Consider the following 18717-nt stretch of genomic DNA (forward strand, 5'->3'; position numbering starts at 1 on the left):
AAATTACTGTTTCGGTGATGAATGGTACCCTATACCCTATACAGCATTAACGGTAAAGGCGTTTAATGGTCGCTTTGAGATGAGGCAGCACATCATACCAAAGAATGCAATGACTGATGCGAGTCCTCCCTGGTGTCCTTTGGTAATCGAGGCTCTTTCTGTCTCTGTTAATTGCTAGAGTTTAGTGAGGGTGTGTCTAATGACCCTCAGCCTTGCAGGGAGCCCTGCTGTCATTAATCTTATGCCCCTCACAACTGCTCATTATGAGAAGCATCTAATCTGTTGCAAAGTGCTCTGTGTGGAAAAGACTTAGAAAGAGACTTAATGCAGCAGACAGGTGATGTGTTATCTCTGTCAGTGTTATGTAAACCAAGGACGATGTTGTTGCCCCCAACCAAATGGAACCAAAATGAGATCTGCCACGATGGCGTGCTCCATTAGATGGCGTTGCACAATGCTAAGAGGTATATTTTGACCAAGCATTACTGGAACTAGCATAGTGCAGGTCCATGTCAGCATCCCGATGTAAAGGCGGATGGTGAAGAGAGACTAATGGACTGGCTTAATTTAGCAGTCTGAACCACAGCTGCTATTTTGTCTCTGCTGCCATATTTATTACAGCCAACCCTGTCTTCTACCTATTGCTATACCCATCGCAGCAGTTTCACATTTTTCCACCTTCTGTTATTCGCTCAATGCGAAGGAAGCTAAAATGTGAAATCGAATTTCTGCAATGAACCAAGCGTGTCCTGCGAGGCAGCAGCCCACCTTTCATGCTTTGTGCTTCAAACTCTAGCTCTCTGGTCCAACCAGCCTCCCCTGTGAGCCTAATCACTCTCTCCACCCTCTGTCTTAGGAGCAGAGGCTGCTGTCTGTACATCTTTCCTTTTTGTACTTTGCTTGTCGTGCATTTGTTTTTTGTTAGTATCTCCTCCCACGCAACTGACATTGTGATTGTGATTATATCACTTTTAAAACTTTTTTTTTTAATCGTTTCCAGAGCCTCATGTATCTGGACAAGTAAATGTTTTTATCAGATATATAAATATGCTTGAGTTGGTTTGGGCAGCACATTTTTATTGGAACCAGGAGAGTGGGTGGATGCAAGGTTGGGCTGGTCTGATCCGGTTAATTTTTATATGAGTGGCTGCACACAGGAGGGCTTAATTTTTGGATGTTATAAACCAGTGCTTACATGAATTACTCTAACAGTGCTTTTATTTAATTTATCTTTGTCCTCATCTCCCCACTTTTTTCTGAATGTCGGCATCTCTGGCTTGTTAACAAAAAAACATGGATTGAACCATGGAGACAAAAGCTCTTTTCAGAAATGATCCTCCTGTGATGGTAGAACCTCCTACACCATATTCTCAGCGTGACAAGTCTCAAGCCTCTGTGTGTTAAGCAGCTCCCAAACATACAGATTCTCTCATCCTGATTACTAATATATGCACATATAAGTGGTTTTGCATACTTTCAGCTGATCAGATCCGGCGCATTATCAACTCCCTGCTGTTGACAGGATTCTCATCTATGAGCTTTGTCCACAAAATGTAAATGTTCACATTTAGAAGATGCTGTGGATGTTTGGGGGGGTGGTGGTGGTGGTGGTGGTGGTGGGGGGGGGGGGGCTATATCATTTTTGAATTTTCATTCATTTCAGAAGTATTGTTTATCTTTCAGGTATTGTGGCAGTGATGTTTTGCGGCTTGAGTCAGGCAAGGTACACAGTTCTCAACTTGTCCTCTGAGGGCAGGGCAAGGATCAAGCAGGTGGGTTAACGGAGCGCAACTGAAACTTGTTTTCCTTTTGCTTGACAGTCATTTTTAGTCTTCTCGTTTGTGTAGAATGACTCTTGTCGCCAGCATTTGCAGTTCGCACTCATTAATTGCCATTAGTGCTCAGTTGTCCAGCGGGCGTCCGTGTGGGACATCAGTCTCCAGCTATCTACTTAAAAGGCTGAGCACAGATGGAGGCTAGCACACTGTCACACTTTGCCAGCAAGCTTCATAGAGGAGCAAAACAAATCAGAAGTACACACATATACTTATTTGTGCATTTATTATTCATTATCAGCACCATAGTGCAGCTAACTGTTTATCACAGACACTCCTAAAAGGCAGCACAGTTGAAGCCTCTGCCTATAAAGTGGACTGGCTATGCAGGAGAGCATGTTCACTTGGCAGAATGCCTCTATCTGTATTTTTTAGGGTTTATACATGCAGCTTATGGTAAAATGTGATTGAGTGTATACAGGCAGTAGTTGAATAGCTAGTGGGACCGATACTTTTCTTTCTATGATCCCCAAAAAGTGCACTTATTCAGCTGGATATCTTTTTTTTTTAACCAGAGCTCTAAATCATATAAGAAATAAAAAATATGGTTAATGAAATTGTATCATCTCTTTAATGCCATTGCATGAACAGTATATGACACCAAAGTTCCTCAGCTTGGCTTAGAACATGACAAGCTGGAGCCTGAGTCGATGAGTTGTAATAATCTTCTAATAAAAAGCAGAATTCATTCATTAGCATATGACTTTTTGGGTCCCTAAAGATGTGCTGTTTTATCCCCAGTACGCTTCAAATGAAATTATTTCACACAAAGATGATGACAAGAACATGTCTGCTGTTACAGGAAACCACATTATGCCCTCGAGCTGTAGATGTTTGCAGCTGCCGCCTCAAAGGGAATAACATAAACACTGGATTTGTCGTGTTTGTACAGATCTAATGCTATTTATCCATTCCTCTACTTCACTTTCAGCCATCTTTCGGCACACAAAGTTGTTTTTTCAGAGGATGTCACTCATTGTGTACTCAGTGCTCGGCTGATTCTGACCCCTACCTTAACCTTAATATGGCCTAACCATAAACACTCACTTGTGCCCTGCTTGTTTGGCCCATTTGTCCTCAAGGGGAGGCAGATACCCAGAATGAAACTCTGTAAATAGATTTATGTGTTTCTAACAGCAAGCATACACACATCTCTCTCATGATCCTCTCAATTCCTTTTATAATTTGCAGCTCTTTGAAGTCTTCAACTTCCTCGGGGAGATTTCCATCTTCGGCTACATGGGATATATATTGTTGAAGTTCACTTGCCATAAATTTGAACCATACTTCATTTCTGGGGCACTTGTATCCTTTTCTGCTGTATGACAGAGGACTTTACCCCCTGTTGTGCAGCTTCTGAATTCCACTCCCATCTCAGGAATAGGACTCAGTTCTGTCTCCTATTAGTTTAATGACAAGTCATTTAGTAGATCATACTGGTTATCCTGTTGTATTTCTTGCTACCTCATTGCAATACTGTTACTTCCCCAGTCCTTGGGGGAGAGAGGGAGGGGCGGTGATCTTGAGAGCTCTGCAAATGTCATCCAGCTGGTTTCCGGCAGTCAAGATCTCTACAGATTCTTATTGTTACTGATGTTTTTGTTTGGTTTTTCTTTAGCAACGCTGTAATTAAACTGTTTAAATCTTTTTGCTGTTTAACCTTCCTGCCTTCTTGGGACCTTTTTGTGCCACTGCTATGTGTTAAATGGCTGCCATTTCCACTGTGTTCAGTGGAATATAACCAAACTTGCCACAGGGTAGTTTTTACCTGTCAATGTTAATATTCCAGTGTGAATTCCTTAAATCAGCCTAAAATGGCTGAGCAGCAGAAATCCCCACACCCATCACCCTGGGGACCATTTTCTGCCCATTGACTTCCATTATAAATGCTATTTTTCAACCCCAAATTATCATCATATGATTTTATTTTTTCTTCTTTTCTTGGATGTCAATGAAGACTCAGGGCCTTGAAGTTTTAATTTTTAAATTGCAAAAAAAATGCAAAAAAAATAATGGCAGGTCAAAATGTATGTTGGTGCCAATCTTTGGTCCATCTAAAGGCCTACTTATAATGACAATCACATATTACTTCAACTGGTTTTTTGTGGAAATATTTAGTTTCGTTTTTTGGTTTTTGGGGCTTATAACACAGGGCGCTCATGTAATAACACTGGGATTTGAAGGGTTAAAACAACGAAAATATAATTAAAACTTTACATGAATATTTCAGGGAGAAGTAGTTTTACAAGGTTGGCTAATTTAAAGTGGAATAAAATATGGATATATGGTCTTTTTATGGCGTGGCTGAGAATGGTCCCTAGGGTGATGGGTGTGAGTTTTTTAAAGGATGGCAGGAGGGTTAAAATAATCTTACCGTTCTTTCATTTAGCGGATTGAAGATGACGCTGTTTTAGCTTTTTCTGCATCTTTAACACGATGTAAAGATTTACGCTTTCTGTTCTGTCTTTTGCACAAAAATGAGAAAATATTGATTGGTTGCATTTCAAATATGAATCATATTGTGAATGTGAATAACGAAGCACAAAATTAATCAGCAAAAATATTCCAGCTATCGTAGAGCAAGCAGCCCCACCCCGGACAAGTTTTAGGGCTAATGCAGAGAGACAGACAACCATTCACACCTACAGCCAGTTTAGAATCACCAATTAACATGAATGTGTTTGGACTGTGGGAAGGAGAATATGCAAACGCTACACAAACGAGCCCTAAGCTGCCTGGCTGATTTGAATCTTCTTGGTGTAAGACATCAGTGCTAACTATCACACCACCGTGCCGCCTCACGTTTATCTTATAGCAACGAAAATGAGAGAATTTGCCATTTTTCTTACTTTTCTGTCACTTTACAGTGTTTAAAATTAGACCAAAAAGCTGTTACATTAATCAGCTAGTCTTGACATCTAGATGTTTATGCTGTTTAGCAGAAAAAAATCACAGTTGATATCAAAAATAAATGCCAGGTTTTGAAAAAAATATGCTCGGAGACATCCAACGATCATAGCTTCTGTCTAGATTTAATATTTTGCATATAGTGTCAAATATGATACAGGAAGAAATCCATCACAGGCAGGAGATGCATATGTTTCTCCCCTGGCAGCAGCCTCTGTAGACCAGAGTACAATGGCGATAGAACTCGAGTCATCTTATCAAAAAACGATCTGCTCTTTAATGATAAATAGAAAAATCTTACTATCATAACAGATGTCTCGTGTTCAGAAGCTTTATTGTATCCGTCAGCTTTGCTTTCTGAGAGAAATGATTGGGCAGTGATGGACTGATGGCTGCTTGCTGTACAATTGTCCTTTCCTGAGAGCTGGCACGACCATAGTGTATGCTGGAGGAGCGACTCTAGTGGCTGCACTCCAAGGAGCTGTTCTTTCACAGTCCAGTGCCCAGATGGCCAGCAATTATTATTACAATCCATCTTCTACCATAGGGTCAAAGGGGCCGTAGAAATAGTTGACTGAGCAGATTCTTTATTCCAGTACTCTTATGTCCAGCAAAAAAAGAAAGAAAGAAAAGAAACAAATGATTTGAGCATTGGGTCTGATTTCTTTAAAATGTGTTTTTGGCAATCCGCCTTCATTAGATGGAAGTCAGGAAATGTGGGGAACAAGTGCACAGGAATTTAATCAGTTTTAAAAAGCTCCGGCTAGCTATCTACATATACAGGAAGATCAACCGGATGGACAAACATGAATAAGTGGATGTCGTTTTCCAGTTTTACGGCTCTAAAAGTGTCTATGAAAAAGAAATAACCCCAGTGATTCCACCCTGTTAATCGCTCTTTGGTTATGCTGTAGATTTTAATCGCTGTAGCTTGCAGCCTTTGCCAGTGACAATAGAGATAGGCTTTATTGGAAATTAGGCTGAGATGAAAGTGCTTAATTACCTCCATTCGAATAGCTCAGAGGCCTTTGATAAAGAAAAATGACTGCTTTTGGGAGCAGGATATTGCTTTTGAAAATCCATAGGGTGCGTGAGATGTAATATTGACTGCAGGGTGCGAGGGAGTACTGTTTTAGTAATAGCCCTGTCAGGCCGAGGTGTCCTGCCTAAAATATTGGTCCCTTTATTTATACCGTTATATTTAGACTTACTAAGGATAAACTCAAATCCCTTCTCTTTCTGATACCAAAGAAGGGTTACCTGTCTGCACAGATTAGTTTTTATGCAACAAATTTCAAAGAGGATCTTTTTTTTTCTTTTTTAAGAGCAAAGAGCTTTCCAAACCCTCTTCACTTTGGTTCACTCAGCTTACCCTTAACTTACGTCAGACTATCAAAAAGGGGAAAAAAAACCTATGAGAGGATCTGAGGCTGTATTTCTAACTTCTTCTAAAAGCATGACCGATGACGTGACGTGTATCCTGGATGGCAGCTATCTCCCTGGTAATTGTACAGATATCATCTTGATAACTTCTGCCCAGGACACTTAGCATTCAGTCTCATCCTACGTGAGACATCAAAGTGTGTGTGGAGGGCAGAGACAGCTGGCGCAGCCTGATTGGCTTCATGCCTCGGCATGGTGCCACGTTGCCGTGTTTTCATCCCAAACGGAAAATATCCAGAGACTAAATATTACGCACATGCGTAATATTTAGTGTTATTCACAGGTGGACGTCTATAGCCTGACCTCACAGTGTTGCATTTATTTATTTCTGGATGCAGAAAATTGAGCAAAAAATGTGATTACTTATCAATGATATCCAGTTAACCAGTGTGATTTACAGCACTTTTTTATTCCCCGGCAGATTTTCGACAGTATAAGACCGAATGATCAACTTTCCGTGAAACCTGCAAGTCTCATAAATGTTCTCCTTAATCTGCATTCAATGCATACAGCTGTCCGTCTTTATTTCAAGAGCATTCAACATCTACCCCTTATCTTTCCTGCTGAACCTGGGTCGCACAAACAAGATACCTTGCAAGTTCCAGCACTTCATGATGTTTGCAGGTACACTTTTCATTCTAGTTGTTGTTTTTGCTACGAGAGAAGGGGGGGAGAAGAAGAAAACTTTCACCCTGATTTATCCCATGAAAGCTCTAATTATTCCACTCTCCTCTTCGCCTGCAGCTAATGGCATGAGTAGAGATGCTGAGAAAATGTGTCCTCTGTGGAACAAGTGCGAGCTGGTGTGCGCATTAAGTCAGTTAAGGCGAACACAAAGACCAGCACCTACCTCGGGGTTTAGAATAATTCACCTTGTTGGAGGAAGAATTTTTGCATTAATCAATACTGTCTGAATTTGAGATTTATGTTTTTTAAAGAAGCTTTTTATCTATTTGTTACCTGTGAGTGGAAGCATATATAGAAGTCTTAGTCTTACTTATCTGAGGTATCTGAGACTAGCGGTTGGCACCCTGAATGATTTGATGATGCAGGAGAAGGGAACCTTTGATGTGGGGTAGCGCCACAGCAGCATGTTTCTCTGCTTGTCTGACCCACTTTACGTCTTACGTAAGGTTTCTTTATAAAAAGCTCTTGTTTTGCTATTTTTCAAAACTCCCCCACCGTCGCCGCTATCACCTCCCTCATCTTTCTTTTTTTTCTCGTGGCAGAAAAGGATTTGCTCTGGGAATTGTTTTGGCTTTAAGCATTATGTCACCACTGTACAGCAATCTTGGAGTTTGTTTCAGGGCTATTTGCTGGTCAGCAAGTGGTCAATGATAGTGACTGTCAGGGTGTTATTTGTTACCCATTGACAGAGTTATTAACTGGCTCAGTTTCTGTGTAATTGGTTGGTAGATGGTTATCTGGTGGTTTAATGGAAGGCATTAATCCAGCTGTTTGCTCAGAAATGTCTTCTCTTGCCTCAGGTTTGAGGGGGGCTGTGGCTTTTAGACTGGCTGTAAAAGTCACAGCTAAAGAAGTGAGTCACACCATCTTCACCACCACCCTGCTGATGATTGTCTTCACCATCTGGGTACTTGGTACGGCTGCTGATCCCATGCTGCGGCGTCTGGACATCAGGTTGGTTCAAACACCTTGTCGAGTGATACAGATAGTGGGATGCGCGAAAGACCTGTCGTCCTGTCTCTCCATCTGCCCATCTGTGTCTTCTTCATTTGTTCTGCCAGTGCCCACAAATTTACTTAATTAGACTCTCACATGTATTCTCTCTCAAAATACAACAGCTCTTTGTAAAAGGAGCACATTTGAATTCTGAAGCCCCCTCCTCTTCTTCCTCACCATCCACACACAGCCTTTGTGCAAACGTGCCCTCCATTAGTGACTGGCACAGCTGGAGTGCACAGGTGCTCCACACAGATAATAGTAAAATATGTGCTCATATATATATATATATATATGGGCGCGCATATCGAAAGATTTAAAGTCTGTATACTGCGATCAAGGCCAGTGGGTGATAATGATTAAAGAGCGCAGAAGAGGCGTAAAGGATGCAAGGCGGTAATTAGATACTTATATTGTTAAAGGGTAATCTATGGCCCAGATCACAGTGGTATAATTGACTCCCACAGTCTGTGAAAGAAGTCTGTGCGGTGTACATGGTTTCAGCTTGATGCAACTCTAAGAAAGATATCCTTACAAATCAACTAAAAACAAAGTGTTCGGTATAATAATAGGAAGTACATAATAGTGAACACGGCCTGATTTTCAAGTATAAATGACACTTCAATAAAAATTAATAAAATGATGAATATGGACAAATTTTGTTAAGTGGAAAAGATAAACCATAAACAAATGTTGATCAAGGGCAAAAAAACAACAAAAAACAAAACAGTAAAAGAATATACAGTAAGTAAAGAAGAGCTAAATGTGTGCCTGAGGATCTTAGGATGAGATCTGGCTTGTAGGATTGCGTCAGTCCAGCTGTACAGTAGGTCCAAAAGCTCCTTTGATGGGAAATTGAAACACACAGCAGCACAATTTGTGATGAGAAGCAAAACCTGGAGCTAACCTGCTGCTAATGAATTGCAGATTGGCTTTTGTAATTGAATCTAGTTGTTCATTTGAGCTTTTATAGTCAAATAAGCTTCATTTAATTGTAATTCTACAGTTTATGAACCAGAGAAAGAGCCAGTATCCGTGTGAGATCTCCCCGGGTGCTGGATTTGTATCCACAAACCCTCCTCTTTTGTGTGGTACAAGCTGAACTGCTTTGCGAACGTTTTAAGGCATTTGGCTGTCCACTAATCAAGCAGTTCAGTCCTCAGCCACTCCGCATACTGAAGTGTCCTTGAGCGAGACACTGAGTTGCAACCAAAGGACGGCCAGTGCCATGGAGAGCAGATTTGCCAACATTTGTGGGACGAGAAACATTTTGTAAAGCTTTTTGTACAGCTAAAGTAAAAAAAACAAAACATATACAAAAATCAGACACTCTATTAGGTACACTTGCTCAGTTAACTGATAATACAAATATCTAATTGGCCAATAACGTGGCAGCAACTCATTTACACATGTAGATATGGTCAAGACAACCTACTGAATTCATCATGGAGCATCGCAATGTTTCAGAAACTGCTGATCTACTCTCATTTCCACCCACAACCATCTCTAGCTGGTTAAATCATGTATATTTCTTTAATTTGATTTGTACTGGCATGTACTGTAAATCTTTACATCCATTATGTTAGACCCTTACATTTAGAGAGAGCTGTTGAGTTGTATTGCTGTTATACCTCCCACTCCCTCCCTTCTTCTTGCTTTTGTGTCTGTGTACATACTCTACATGTGCACCTGTGGATATTTGTCCTGAATAATGCATCTGCCCGCTGTTTATCCACATGACATGACTGTCTTTATGAGTAGTCATTCCGTCAACGCATCACAGTACAGTGCGTCGTGCCTCCAGGGCTGTCATGTTTCAGAGAATAACTCTTTTCCTCACTTCCCATCCCAAACTCCCACGACTGCTTCCCTCTTCATCTCCCTTCCCTCAACCGATTGCATGAAGTAAAGGGACAAGAAGCAATTTTGAAAGACTTCATTTTGGTGAATAATACATTACATTTCTTCACCTGGAGCAAATTTACCTCCTATTCCATCTTTGAAATATAAAGTGGTTTTGTGGAGGAGTCTTTGAAAGTTGTACTCTGTGTAAAATTATTTCTGTATATACAGTGCAAGAGGGTGTGCAGAGTTAGAAAGAACTTGAAAAACACAAGAAGCTATAACTTGTAAAACTAAGGAGAAATATTTGGGAGTCTGCACTGCCTCTTGGTCAGAAAGCAAAGGTACAAAAATCTGTATGTAAAGTGCTATTTATAAATGCTACGGCGAGACTTCTTTATGTCGTATTCTCTTCTATTATAGGTAATTTGCTACTGAAAAGATATGTGGGTGCATAAAAGCATATCAGAGTGCTCTTACATGCGTAGACTTGTGAAAAACTTAAGCACACCCTTTCTGCCTCCATGGGAATTAAATGGGTAACCAGCAGCCAGGTGCTGTTAATCAGATGCACTTGATTAACTGATAATCAGCAAGTGTGAGCAGCTCGATAAAACAGAAGTTTTGGCAGTTTTGCTTGTATGGAGCGATCAGGTATGTGCTAACAAAATTACATAATTTTCCCAGGCGTGGACGTTACAGGGAAAAAAAACAACAACACAAGAGATACTGTCTGTGAGTCTACAGACCTTAAATGTTAAAGTGCATGACAGAAAAATAGTTTAGTTAAAAGACTGAACAAATATGGCTTATTTGGATAGTTACCTGGAGAAAGCCTCTTCTATCTAAAAACAACATGGGAGCACAGCTTAGCTTTGCAAAGTTGCATCTGAACAAACTTCAAGACATCTGGAAGCAATGTCCTTTGGACAGACGACATCAAAGCAGAGATGTTTGGCCATAATGTGCAGTACCATGTTTAGTAAAAACCAAGCACAGCATATCAGCGTGAACACCTCATACCAACTGTCAAGCACGGTGGGGTACTTGACAGTTGCCATTTGGATTTGTTTTGCAGCAAAAGGACTTGGGCAGCTTGCACTCATTGAGTTTATTATAAACTCTGTATACTAAAGTATTCTAGAGTCAAATGTGAGACCATCTGCCCATCACCTAAAGCTTGGTCCAGATTGAGTTGTGCAACAGCACAATGCTCCCAAACACAGCCAAGAGTCTGCAACAGAATGGCTGGCAAATAAAATAATCATGTTTTTGCCTTTGCCCTGTTCAAGTCTGGACTTGAACCTGATTGAAAAGCTCTGGCAGGACCTTAAGAGAGCTGTGCGTAAAGGAGTGCCTTCAAACCTCGATGAACTGAAACAATGGTGTAAAGAAGAGTTGGCCTAAATTCTTCCACAACCATGTGAGAGACAGAAAATGATTTCTTCCAGTTACTGCTGCTCAAGGTGGTTTAACAAGATAATGAGGGCATGGGGTGTTCTTTGTTGTTTCACTGGACTTCATAGGAAACTTTCATTTTTTTACATGACTGCCTAAGACAGGAAATGACCAGATTATCTGTCAGTGAAGGTTGTTTACAAACTGACATCAGAATTTTATCTCTCATTATAAAAGATACTGGGAGTTTTCTAACCACAAAGTGGACACAAGAATTCAAGAAGGACAAAGAAAGTAGCTTTTATAGCCAGGCACAAATGGGGGAAAATGTATTTGATTGCACTGTTTTTTTCCCTCTATTCTTCTATCTATAGAGGCTCACGTTGTGCTACACAGACACACAAACAAGTACACGAATACAAATCCATTGATGCATGCTACACACGAGTGAGCTGAGCTTAGAGGGGGTGAAGAGTCTTTTAGACTGCAATGTGAAATTCATGTGCTGCATGCTTAGATAGACTGTTAAAACCATGGACCATATGAGCACTGTGTAATAAAAGACTCCCTCAGTTTTCAGCTCACTGTCCAGACATCACACTTCACTTGATGAAATGTGCTTTTAAAGCTAGACTGTCTCCCAGTCCTCCTCTCCCTCTACAGTTCCTCCATTTCAGTCTCAATTTCAGGGTACATTATTGCCCACACTCACAGCAGCATGAGTTTCATCATGATGCCACAAAATAAACTGATTATTTACACCTTACTGCACGTGGTAATGAAAATGCTATTTTTCTTGATCGTACAGTCCCTTGTAATTATTGATATATTGAGACGCAACTGCAAAGCCGTGTAATCGTTATATTCTCTGGTTCTCCTCCTCTGCATTGTTGCGCTTCTTTCGTAAGCTCAACGGCAACCTCCAGAGATGTTGTTGTACTCAGCAGGGGGTGCAACACAAATTTTGGAAGACCAACTCCCAAAATAAAGACTCCAAAAATAACATTAAAAAGGAACAAAAAAAGGGGGTTCTGTTTTCACTGAAGTGCAATCAAGTGCAGGAGGAGCTAACCAACCGAAGATGAAAGCTCAACCTTGATGCAGTGCAGTAAAGTCTGACAGCAGGAGGAATTTTATTGTTATTGCAAAGCCAGTGTTTAAACATTGGGGCAGATTGCAGTGGACTTCAGAACAAGTTACTTTCAAATCATTTTTATTTTTGCTATATTCATCTGATGCATGGCACCGATAATTATAACAGCTATAAATAGTTGACATAATTATATGTTGGCCTGTGGAAAAAACAAAACGCAGAGACACACTCAGATGCATAGTGTGTGTTCTCAGTCTCGGTCCGTCTCCTCGGCTTTAATGTGGGCTGGAGGTGGCAGGGTGCCCCTTGGGGGATTTGAAACTCAGTCACAGTGAGCAGTCTGGGGCCAGTAGGCTTTGAAGAATAGCCAGTCATGTCCTCTTCAAGCCATTTCAGTTTGAATGTCATCATTTTCCTCAATCACTGTTATTATTTATGATCATCTATTACTAGCAGTGAACTGGTGCTTTGCATACTCATACATTTATTGGCAAAAAAACATACATTGCTCAAAATTACTAAACCAACGCACAATGTAAGGTTTATGCCACAGCTGCCCTAAATTAACAGTACTGGTAATTACCAGAATACGTCTTTGTGTTTTTAATGTTTTAATAAAAATGTGAGTTCAGTCAATTCAGTCATTTTTAATTAGTTTTGAAGTAATACCCCCAAAGAATCAAATTTTGGGGGAAACACAGGTTATTTCTATCAACATAAGCTCTGTGCATAGCTACAACAAGGAGGCTAACTTGTGACAGAAAGCATAGTGAAAATTAACTGCCAGCTATCACTATTAACAGTATCATTGTAAGCATTTTACTAAAATCTCAGCTCTTGCATTGTACAGCCTCACAAAGAGCCTAGGTCGGCTATAGACTTGTGTAACCTGCGTTCCTCATGTCGTGAAGATGATTGATCGAGCATGTGAGAAGAGAAGAAAGCTCCCATGTATCCCATTTGCCCTTTGTGAAATTATGCCATTTCAAAATACTTCATGGTGCCTATTGAGGGCAGGCTTTGCTCTCTGCTGCGTGTGTGTGTGTGTGTGTGTGTGTGTGTGTGTGTGTGTGTGTGTGTGTGTGTGTGTGTGTGTGCGTGTGCGTGCGTGTGTGTGTGTTATGCCTTAGCCTCAAAATTTGGAGGCTAAGGCATAACAGCTGGAGTCTGGCTAATGACTGGCCTGCTTGTTTTGAGAGGACAGATGGACGGGTGGAAAACTGATGTCACTTACTCTCCTTCATGCCCCACTGACCTCTTATCTCTTTCTCACTCCCTCTCGCCTTCTCTTTCTGTGCCTTTGACATCCATCTGCCTCTCAAGTGTCAATATTGGGAGCTTTAACAGCAGCTTTCATCAAATCATAATGTACATTTGCAGTTTTTGCCCTTTTCAAGTCTTATCCAAGTATTAGAACAAGACTTAACACGTGTAGATCCTCCCTCTTCATAGTAGGCTGAAGGAGAGAGGAAAGTCAGCCACATATCCTCATGTACACAGGCAAATACACACTGCCCATAATAAAGAGACGTCAACCTGATCGGAGGGAAGATACTTCAAAGAACTCCAAAGATGAATGGCTGCTGCATAGGTTTGCCCCTTCTGTTAATGAAAGAAGACAACGGGGACAGAGAGACAGAAGCTTAAATCCATCATTGGTATATTCTTTATTCTGTTCAGTCAAAGTGATTGCTTTGCAACAAAGGAAGATGGAAAAACACAAGAAAGGTGTGTATTAGAAAACAAATCTACAACAAGGAATGACTTTGAAATTTAGACAGGGAACAAATACTATAATTTCTTCCCTTAAAAAATGCAATATATATTCAGTATTGAGATTTCAATCTTAGCTGTACAATAGCCTTGTGAACATCAGAACTTGTAAGAATGCTCGTCTTTCTTTAGTCCTTTTAATGAATAGATTGAGGGGGTTAGGTAGCTGTCTCCCTGTCAGTCTGTTTTGTCACAACAAAACACATTCATTATTAATGAAGGCCAATGATCCAGTGATGGATTGAAGCTACAATACTGAGCCCTGAACACTTTGTCACTGTTGTTTTTCAATATAAAAGGCAGCTTACTTCTTATTCTTCTTATTGTTTTTGTTTTGTTTTTGTTATCCTTACGTCTCTGTTCTCCCCATCCTTTGCTGTACCGAAAGTTAAATCTTATTTTTCATTGTATTAGTCTCATTGCTCTCACACAGTGGGGACTTGTGAGTTCAGCCAGCCGCACCAACCACTGATTAAGCTTCTGAAGTGTCCAAGAGCCGGGTTTTAACTTAACATTTCAGATGACTCTCTTCAGGGAAGAGGATCTGCCAACAAAATACACCCTTGGTCTTTTTCCAGCAGGAGCTCTCAGCTCCAAATATTCATGACCTCAAGCAGGCATTAGCCAGTTTTGTCTAGGCAAAGCAACACAACACTGATACCAGTGAAGCCTGGCAATCGCTGCTATGCTTAGGCTGAAGTTGTATTTCAAACTCATTCTGTATTTATGAAGGAGGAAAACAGTCACGGAGTTCAGCTTGTAAGGTTACAGCGTTGATGAGACTTCAGTGCCATATTCGAGGTCTTAAAAAAGGTTAGTTCCTGGAACAGGTAGGGACCTAGGTAAGGATGTTATTGAAGAGGAGCATCGTGAGACAGATGGAAGCTGGGAGATGAAGGTAAATTCTGATTCTGATGCTGATCAGACATGAAATGTTATCTCTTCACATTAGCCTGCCAGGGTTACTCTCGAGCACCAGATACAGATAGTCCTACCTTACCTTACCTATCAACACACATAGGAGTGTAGATAGTGTGTGTGTGTGTGTGTGTGTGTGTGTGTGTGTGTGTGTGTGTGTGTGTGTGTTTGTGGATGCAGACAAAAAAAGGTGATAGCTTGAGGGGAGCATCCAACCTGCTCTTGATGTGCTGGTTTTCCTACACAGTTCAATAGGTTACTCTCATAGTGGATTGATAGTCGTAGCAGTGTGCAAAGACTAAACAGATTGCCGTGGTAACCGCATCTGTCAGATCGGCCAATACAGCAAGTTTATCAGGTGGAGATTGACTCTGGACGGAGGACTCATACACTGGAGCCCTGTGCTTCAGCTTTCACTAAAAAGGCCCAGAGGCACGACCTAATGGATATGACGTCAATACAGAGGGAGGAGGAGGACCATTAAAAGGAACATCAGGGCAAGAGAAGCAGCCACATGTGTGTGTATTCATGTGAGTGTTTCAGAGAACAATGATGCTATAAATACAGAAATAGGGACATTTCGCATGAGGATGTAAAATATGCAAATGGAATAAACACAGGGTTTGTGGATGAACATTTTTTTTGGTCTTTTTAAAGAAAGAGGGAAACAGGTGGGGAAGAATATATTGGGACTGGATCAGTATGTTTTGTGTGTAACATTGGTAGGTGTCTGTGGGCTCAAAGAGGATCCACACATGAGTTTGAATAGTAAAATAGACGTGGGGTGCTTCTGCTGCACGCCCTCTCACGTATTCACAGATGCAAATGCACGTGTGCGCACATTTTTCCACTCTGCTGGTGGATGAACAGTGCTATAAGAATGCAGACTGCATGGACTGCTCAGAATGAAAGCGGTAATGAGGACTGATGGATGGTATCGACGGGGCCAAAATTTGCAGCACTGCAGAGAGCTGCAGAGGTAGAGAGAGGAAGAGAGTTCGAAGCACTCTGGATCCCAGGGCTGCATCACTGTGCGTGCTGTTTACAAGGAGGCTGTGCAGTTTGTTTTTGTGTGAGAGTTGTGGGAGCTTCCTTTTGGAAGTGGAGAATGCTAATGAATTCAGCTTTCCCAGCATCCCCAGCTGCCTCGCGACCTCACCTCTCAATCACTCGCAATGGGTACCTTTTATTTATAGAGCCATTATTTTTAGCCCTCTATAATTTCAGCCGTCTGCCTCTTGAAGAATTAACGGCAGGCACATTGGAAGGAAAGATGGAGAAAGAAAATGAGAGAGAGACAGCCAGAAAAGATTGAAAGAATCAATTGAGTCAAGTTCATTTTTGTACTGCATAAAAGAAAATGATTTTCTTTACAACCTAGTTCTTATTTTCACAGTTTGGGCCTTCGTTTTTTATGAATTATTAAAACATTTTACTCACAGCTTAATTGGCAAGACTTGGAATGCAGCACTGAAGTCAAGAAGGTGAGACACATTAAAAATCTACATCTTCATATACTGTCTGGGACATCTCTTTGAGGCTGTAACTTTCCAAAGTGATGCTTCGAGTTGAATGTTTATGTCAGCATGCAAACATTTAGAGAAGCTCATTTCCCTACACAGCACTTTTTTGCCTAGATTTTATTACAAAATAACTAAAAATATCAAGTTATTTCCTCAATTATGAGCTATTTTAAGTTTGAGTCAGGAAGTGGTAAAATTTGAGATACCTAATTCAAAATGCCGACTTATGGGTAGCAAAGAAAACATTTGATTTGATATATATATCAAAGGCTAGCCACAAGGCTAAAACCTAACCATTTGATCCGAAATCTGCACTCTTAGTCCCAACTGTTATTTCTAGAGTCAGGAAATCATCACCCAGAGAGAGGACAAAAGTGCTGGTCAAATGTGGACTCCCAATACACAGATGAGGAAAGAAGGAAAAATGTATTGTTTCAGCAGATAGAAGGGAGCTGAGTGTCTGTGTGGGGTGGTGGCTAGAGACAGAGAGCGAAATGGATGCAGACTAACTCACTGAGAGACAATCAAGTGAAACGGGAGAATGAGTGCTGGGAACATGGTCGTTTATTCGGCCTCGAAAGCCTCCGAGCATTGGCACTGCACAAATCAAGCCCATACAATCAAATCTTCATTGAAGGCATCTGTGCGAACCAACCAGCACATAGCTATGGGTGACACTTCACCACAGAAATGTGGGTTTGTGTGTATGTGTGCCCAGCATCTGAGTGTACGGCCTCCTGACTGTTAGACCCCTGCCCCAAGGCAGAACCAGAGGAAAAGGAGAACAGTCTTGGCAGCCATTGAGTGCGCCATCTGTTCCCGTGGATGTGGTCAGTCTGAATTAGACCCTTCTGTATCTCTTGCACGCTCAAACACACACACAGAGATAAACAATCCCGTCTTGTTTCTGCTTGCTTTCTCATCTACTGTATTTCATGGGGCACAGTACATCTGGCTGTCCAGGCTGCCACGGCCCCCTGCCCATGTGTCTGGACTTCTGTTCAGAGGGTCCGTGGTTTCAGGAGGAGCAAAGGCAAAAAAAAAAAGAAAAAAGAAAGGAAGGGTTGGGGCTGGGGAGGACTCATATCGATTCATACCCGCCAGCAACGCGCCAAGAAACTGCTTTCATAATCCTCCCTCTTAAATAATTCACCACTCGCCCTCAAAATTTCATCAGCACCTACATATAGAGAACAATCTCCCCCACAGCAGCAGCAGCAGCAGCATTTTGAGGAAGGTAGAGGATGATGAGGCAGCAGATGAGTGAGCAGGTGGAAGATAGCCTGTTGATAATATCCCTGTCAAAACCCAGAATCAGCTATCGCAGGCCACTTGTGTGGCTGCAACACATTCATCTGTGCATCTCCAGACATGACAGTATACCAGTTTTTGAGACGTGCGATTTATTTCAATTTCAATTTCAATTTTATTTCTATAGCACATTTAAAAGTCACAAGTACAACAAAGTGCTTCACAAACGAACCATACTTGCAATTTACAACAGGAGAAAACAGTTAACAAAGAATAAAATTATAAAATAATAATATAAGAACAGACATGAATCAGGGAAAATTAAGCTAAGTAGTTTGAAAAGCGAGCTTAAACAGATGGGTTTTTAACCGAGATTTAAAAGATTGGATAGTTTCCGACACACGGACATCAACCGGTAGGCTGTTCCAGAGTTTTGGTGCAGCGAAAGCAAAGGCCCGATCCCCCTTCGTCTTTAATCGAGACATTGGTTGTATTAGAAGCCCCTGATTAGAGGATCTGAGTGCCCTTGTAGGGATATATAGATTAAGAAGGTCAATCAAATAACTGGGTGCCAAGTTATTTAAGATTTTAAAAGTATATAAAAGAATTTTAAAAACAATACGGTATTTGACAGGAAGCCAGTGGAGGTCAGCTAGAATGGGAGTAATATGATCCTGTCTTCTAGCGCCGCTTAGAAGGCGTGCTGCGGCATTCTGGACTAATTGTAGGCGTTGAATAAGAGAGAGTTGGAGGCCTAAGTAAAGAGAATTGCAGTAGTCCAGTCTAGAGGTTATAAAAGCATGAATGAGCCTTTCAAGGTCTTTATGTCGTAGGTAAGGCATTGCCTTCGAAATTTGGCGTAGTTGGTAGAAGCTGGTTTTTACCACTGCAGCCACTTGCTTATCTAATTTGAGGGAGCTGTCCAGCATTACTCCGAGATTTCTGACAGTGGGCGATAAGTGGCTGGCATAGGAACCTAAAGTCTCCGAAAGCTGTTTCAACGGCATGTGGCTACCAAAGACGATAATTTCTGTTTTGTTTTCATTGAGGG

The 18717-nt window shown here is 41.1% G+C and overlaps 1 protein-coding gene across 1 annotated transcript in view; it reads left to right on the top strand.

The window, feature by feature from the left end:
* The window catches only part of LOC147322060 (sodium/hydrogen exchanger 9-like), a 63993-nt gene that overhangs the window by 24408 nt on the left and 20868 nt on the right, over positions 1 to 18717 (top strand). The window contains exons 9-12 of the mRNA XM_086306377.1: positions 1684 to 1772; positions 3027 to 3140; positions 6698 to 6809; positions 7673 to 7826. Coding sequence (XP_086162503.1) covers positions 1684 to 1772; positions 3027 to 3140; positions 6698 to 6809; positions 7673 to 7826 — 469 coding nt within the window. The remainder of the gene's footprint in view (positions 1 to 1683; positions 1773 to 3026; positions 3141 to 6697; positions 6810 to 7672; positions 7827 to 18717) is intronic.

Source organism: Aulonocara sp. 'chitande type north' Nkhata Bay, linkage group LG9 (assembly GCF_057382095.1).
Source record: "Aulonocara sp. 'chitande type north' Nkhata Bay isolate Kocher_YH1m ecotype deep benthic linkage group LG9, A_spYH_male_GT1.1, whole genome shotgun sequence".
Lineage (NCBI taxonomy): Eukaryota > Metazoa > Chordata > Actinopteri > Cichliformes > Cichlidae > Aulonocara > Aulonocara sp. 'chitande type north' Nkhata Bay.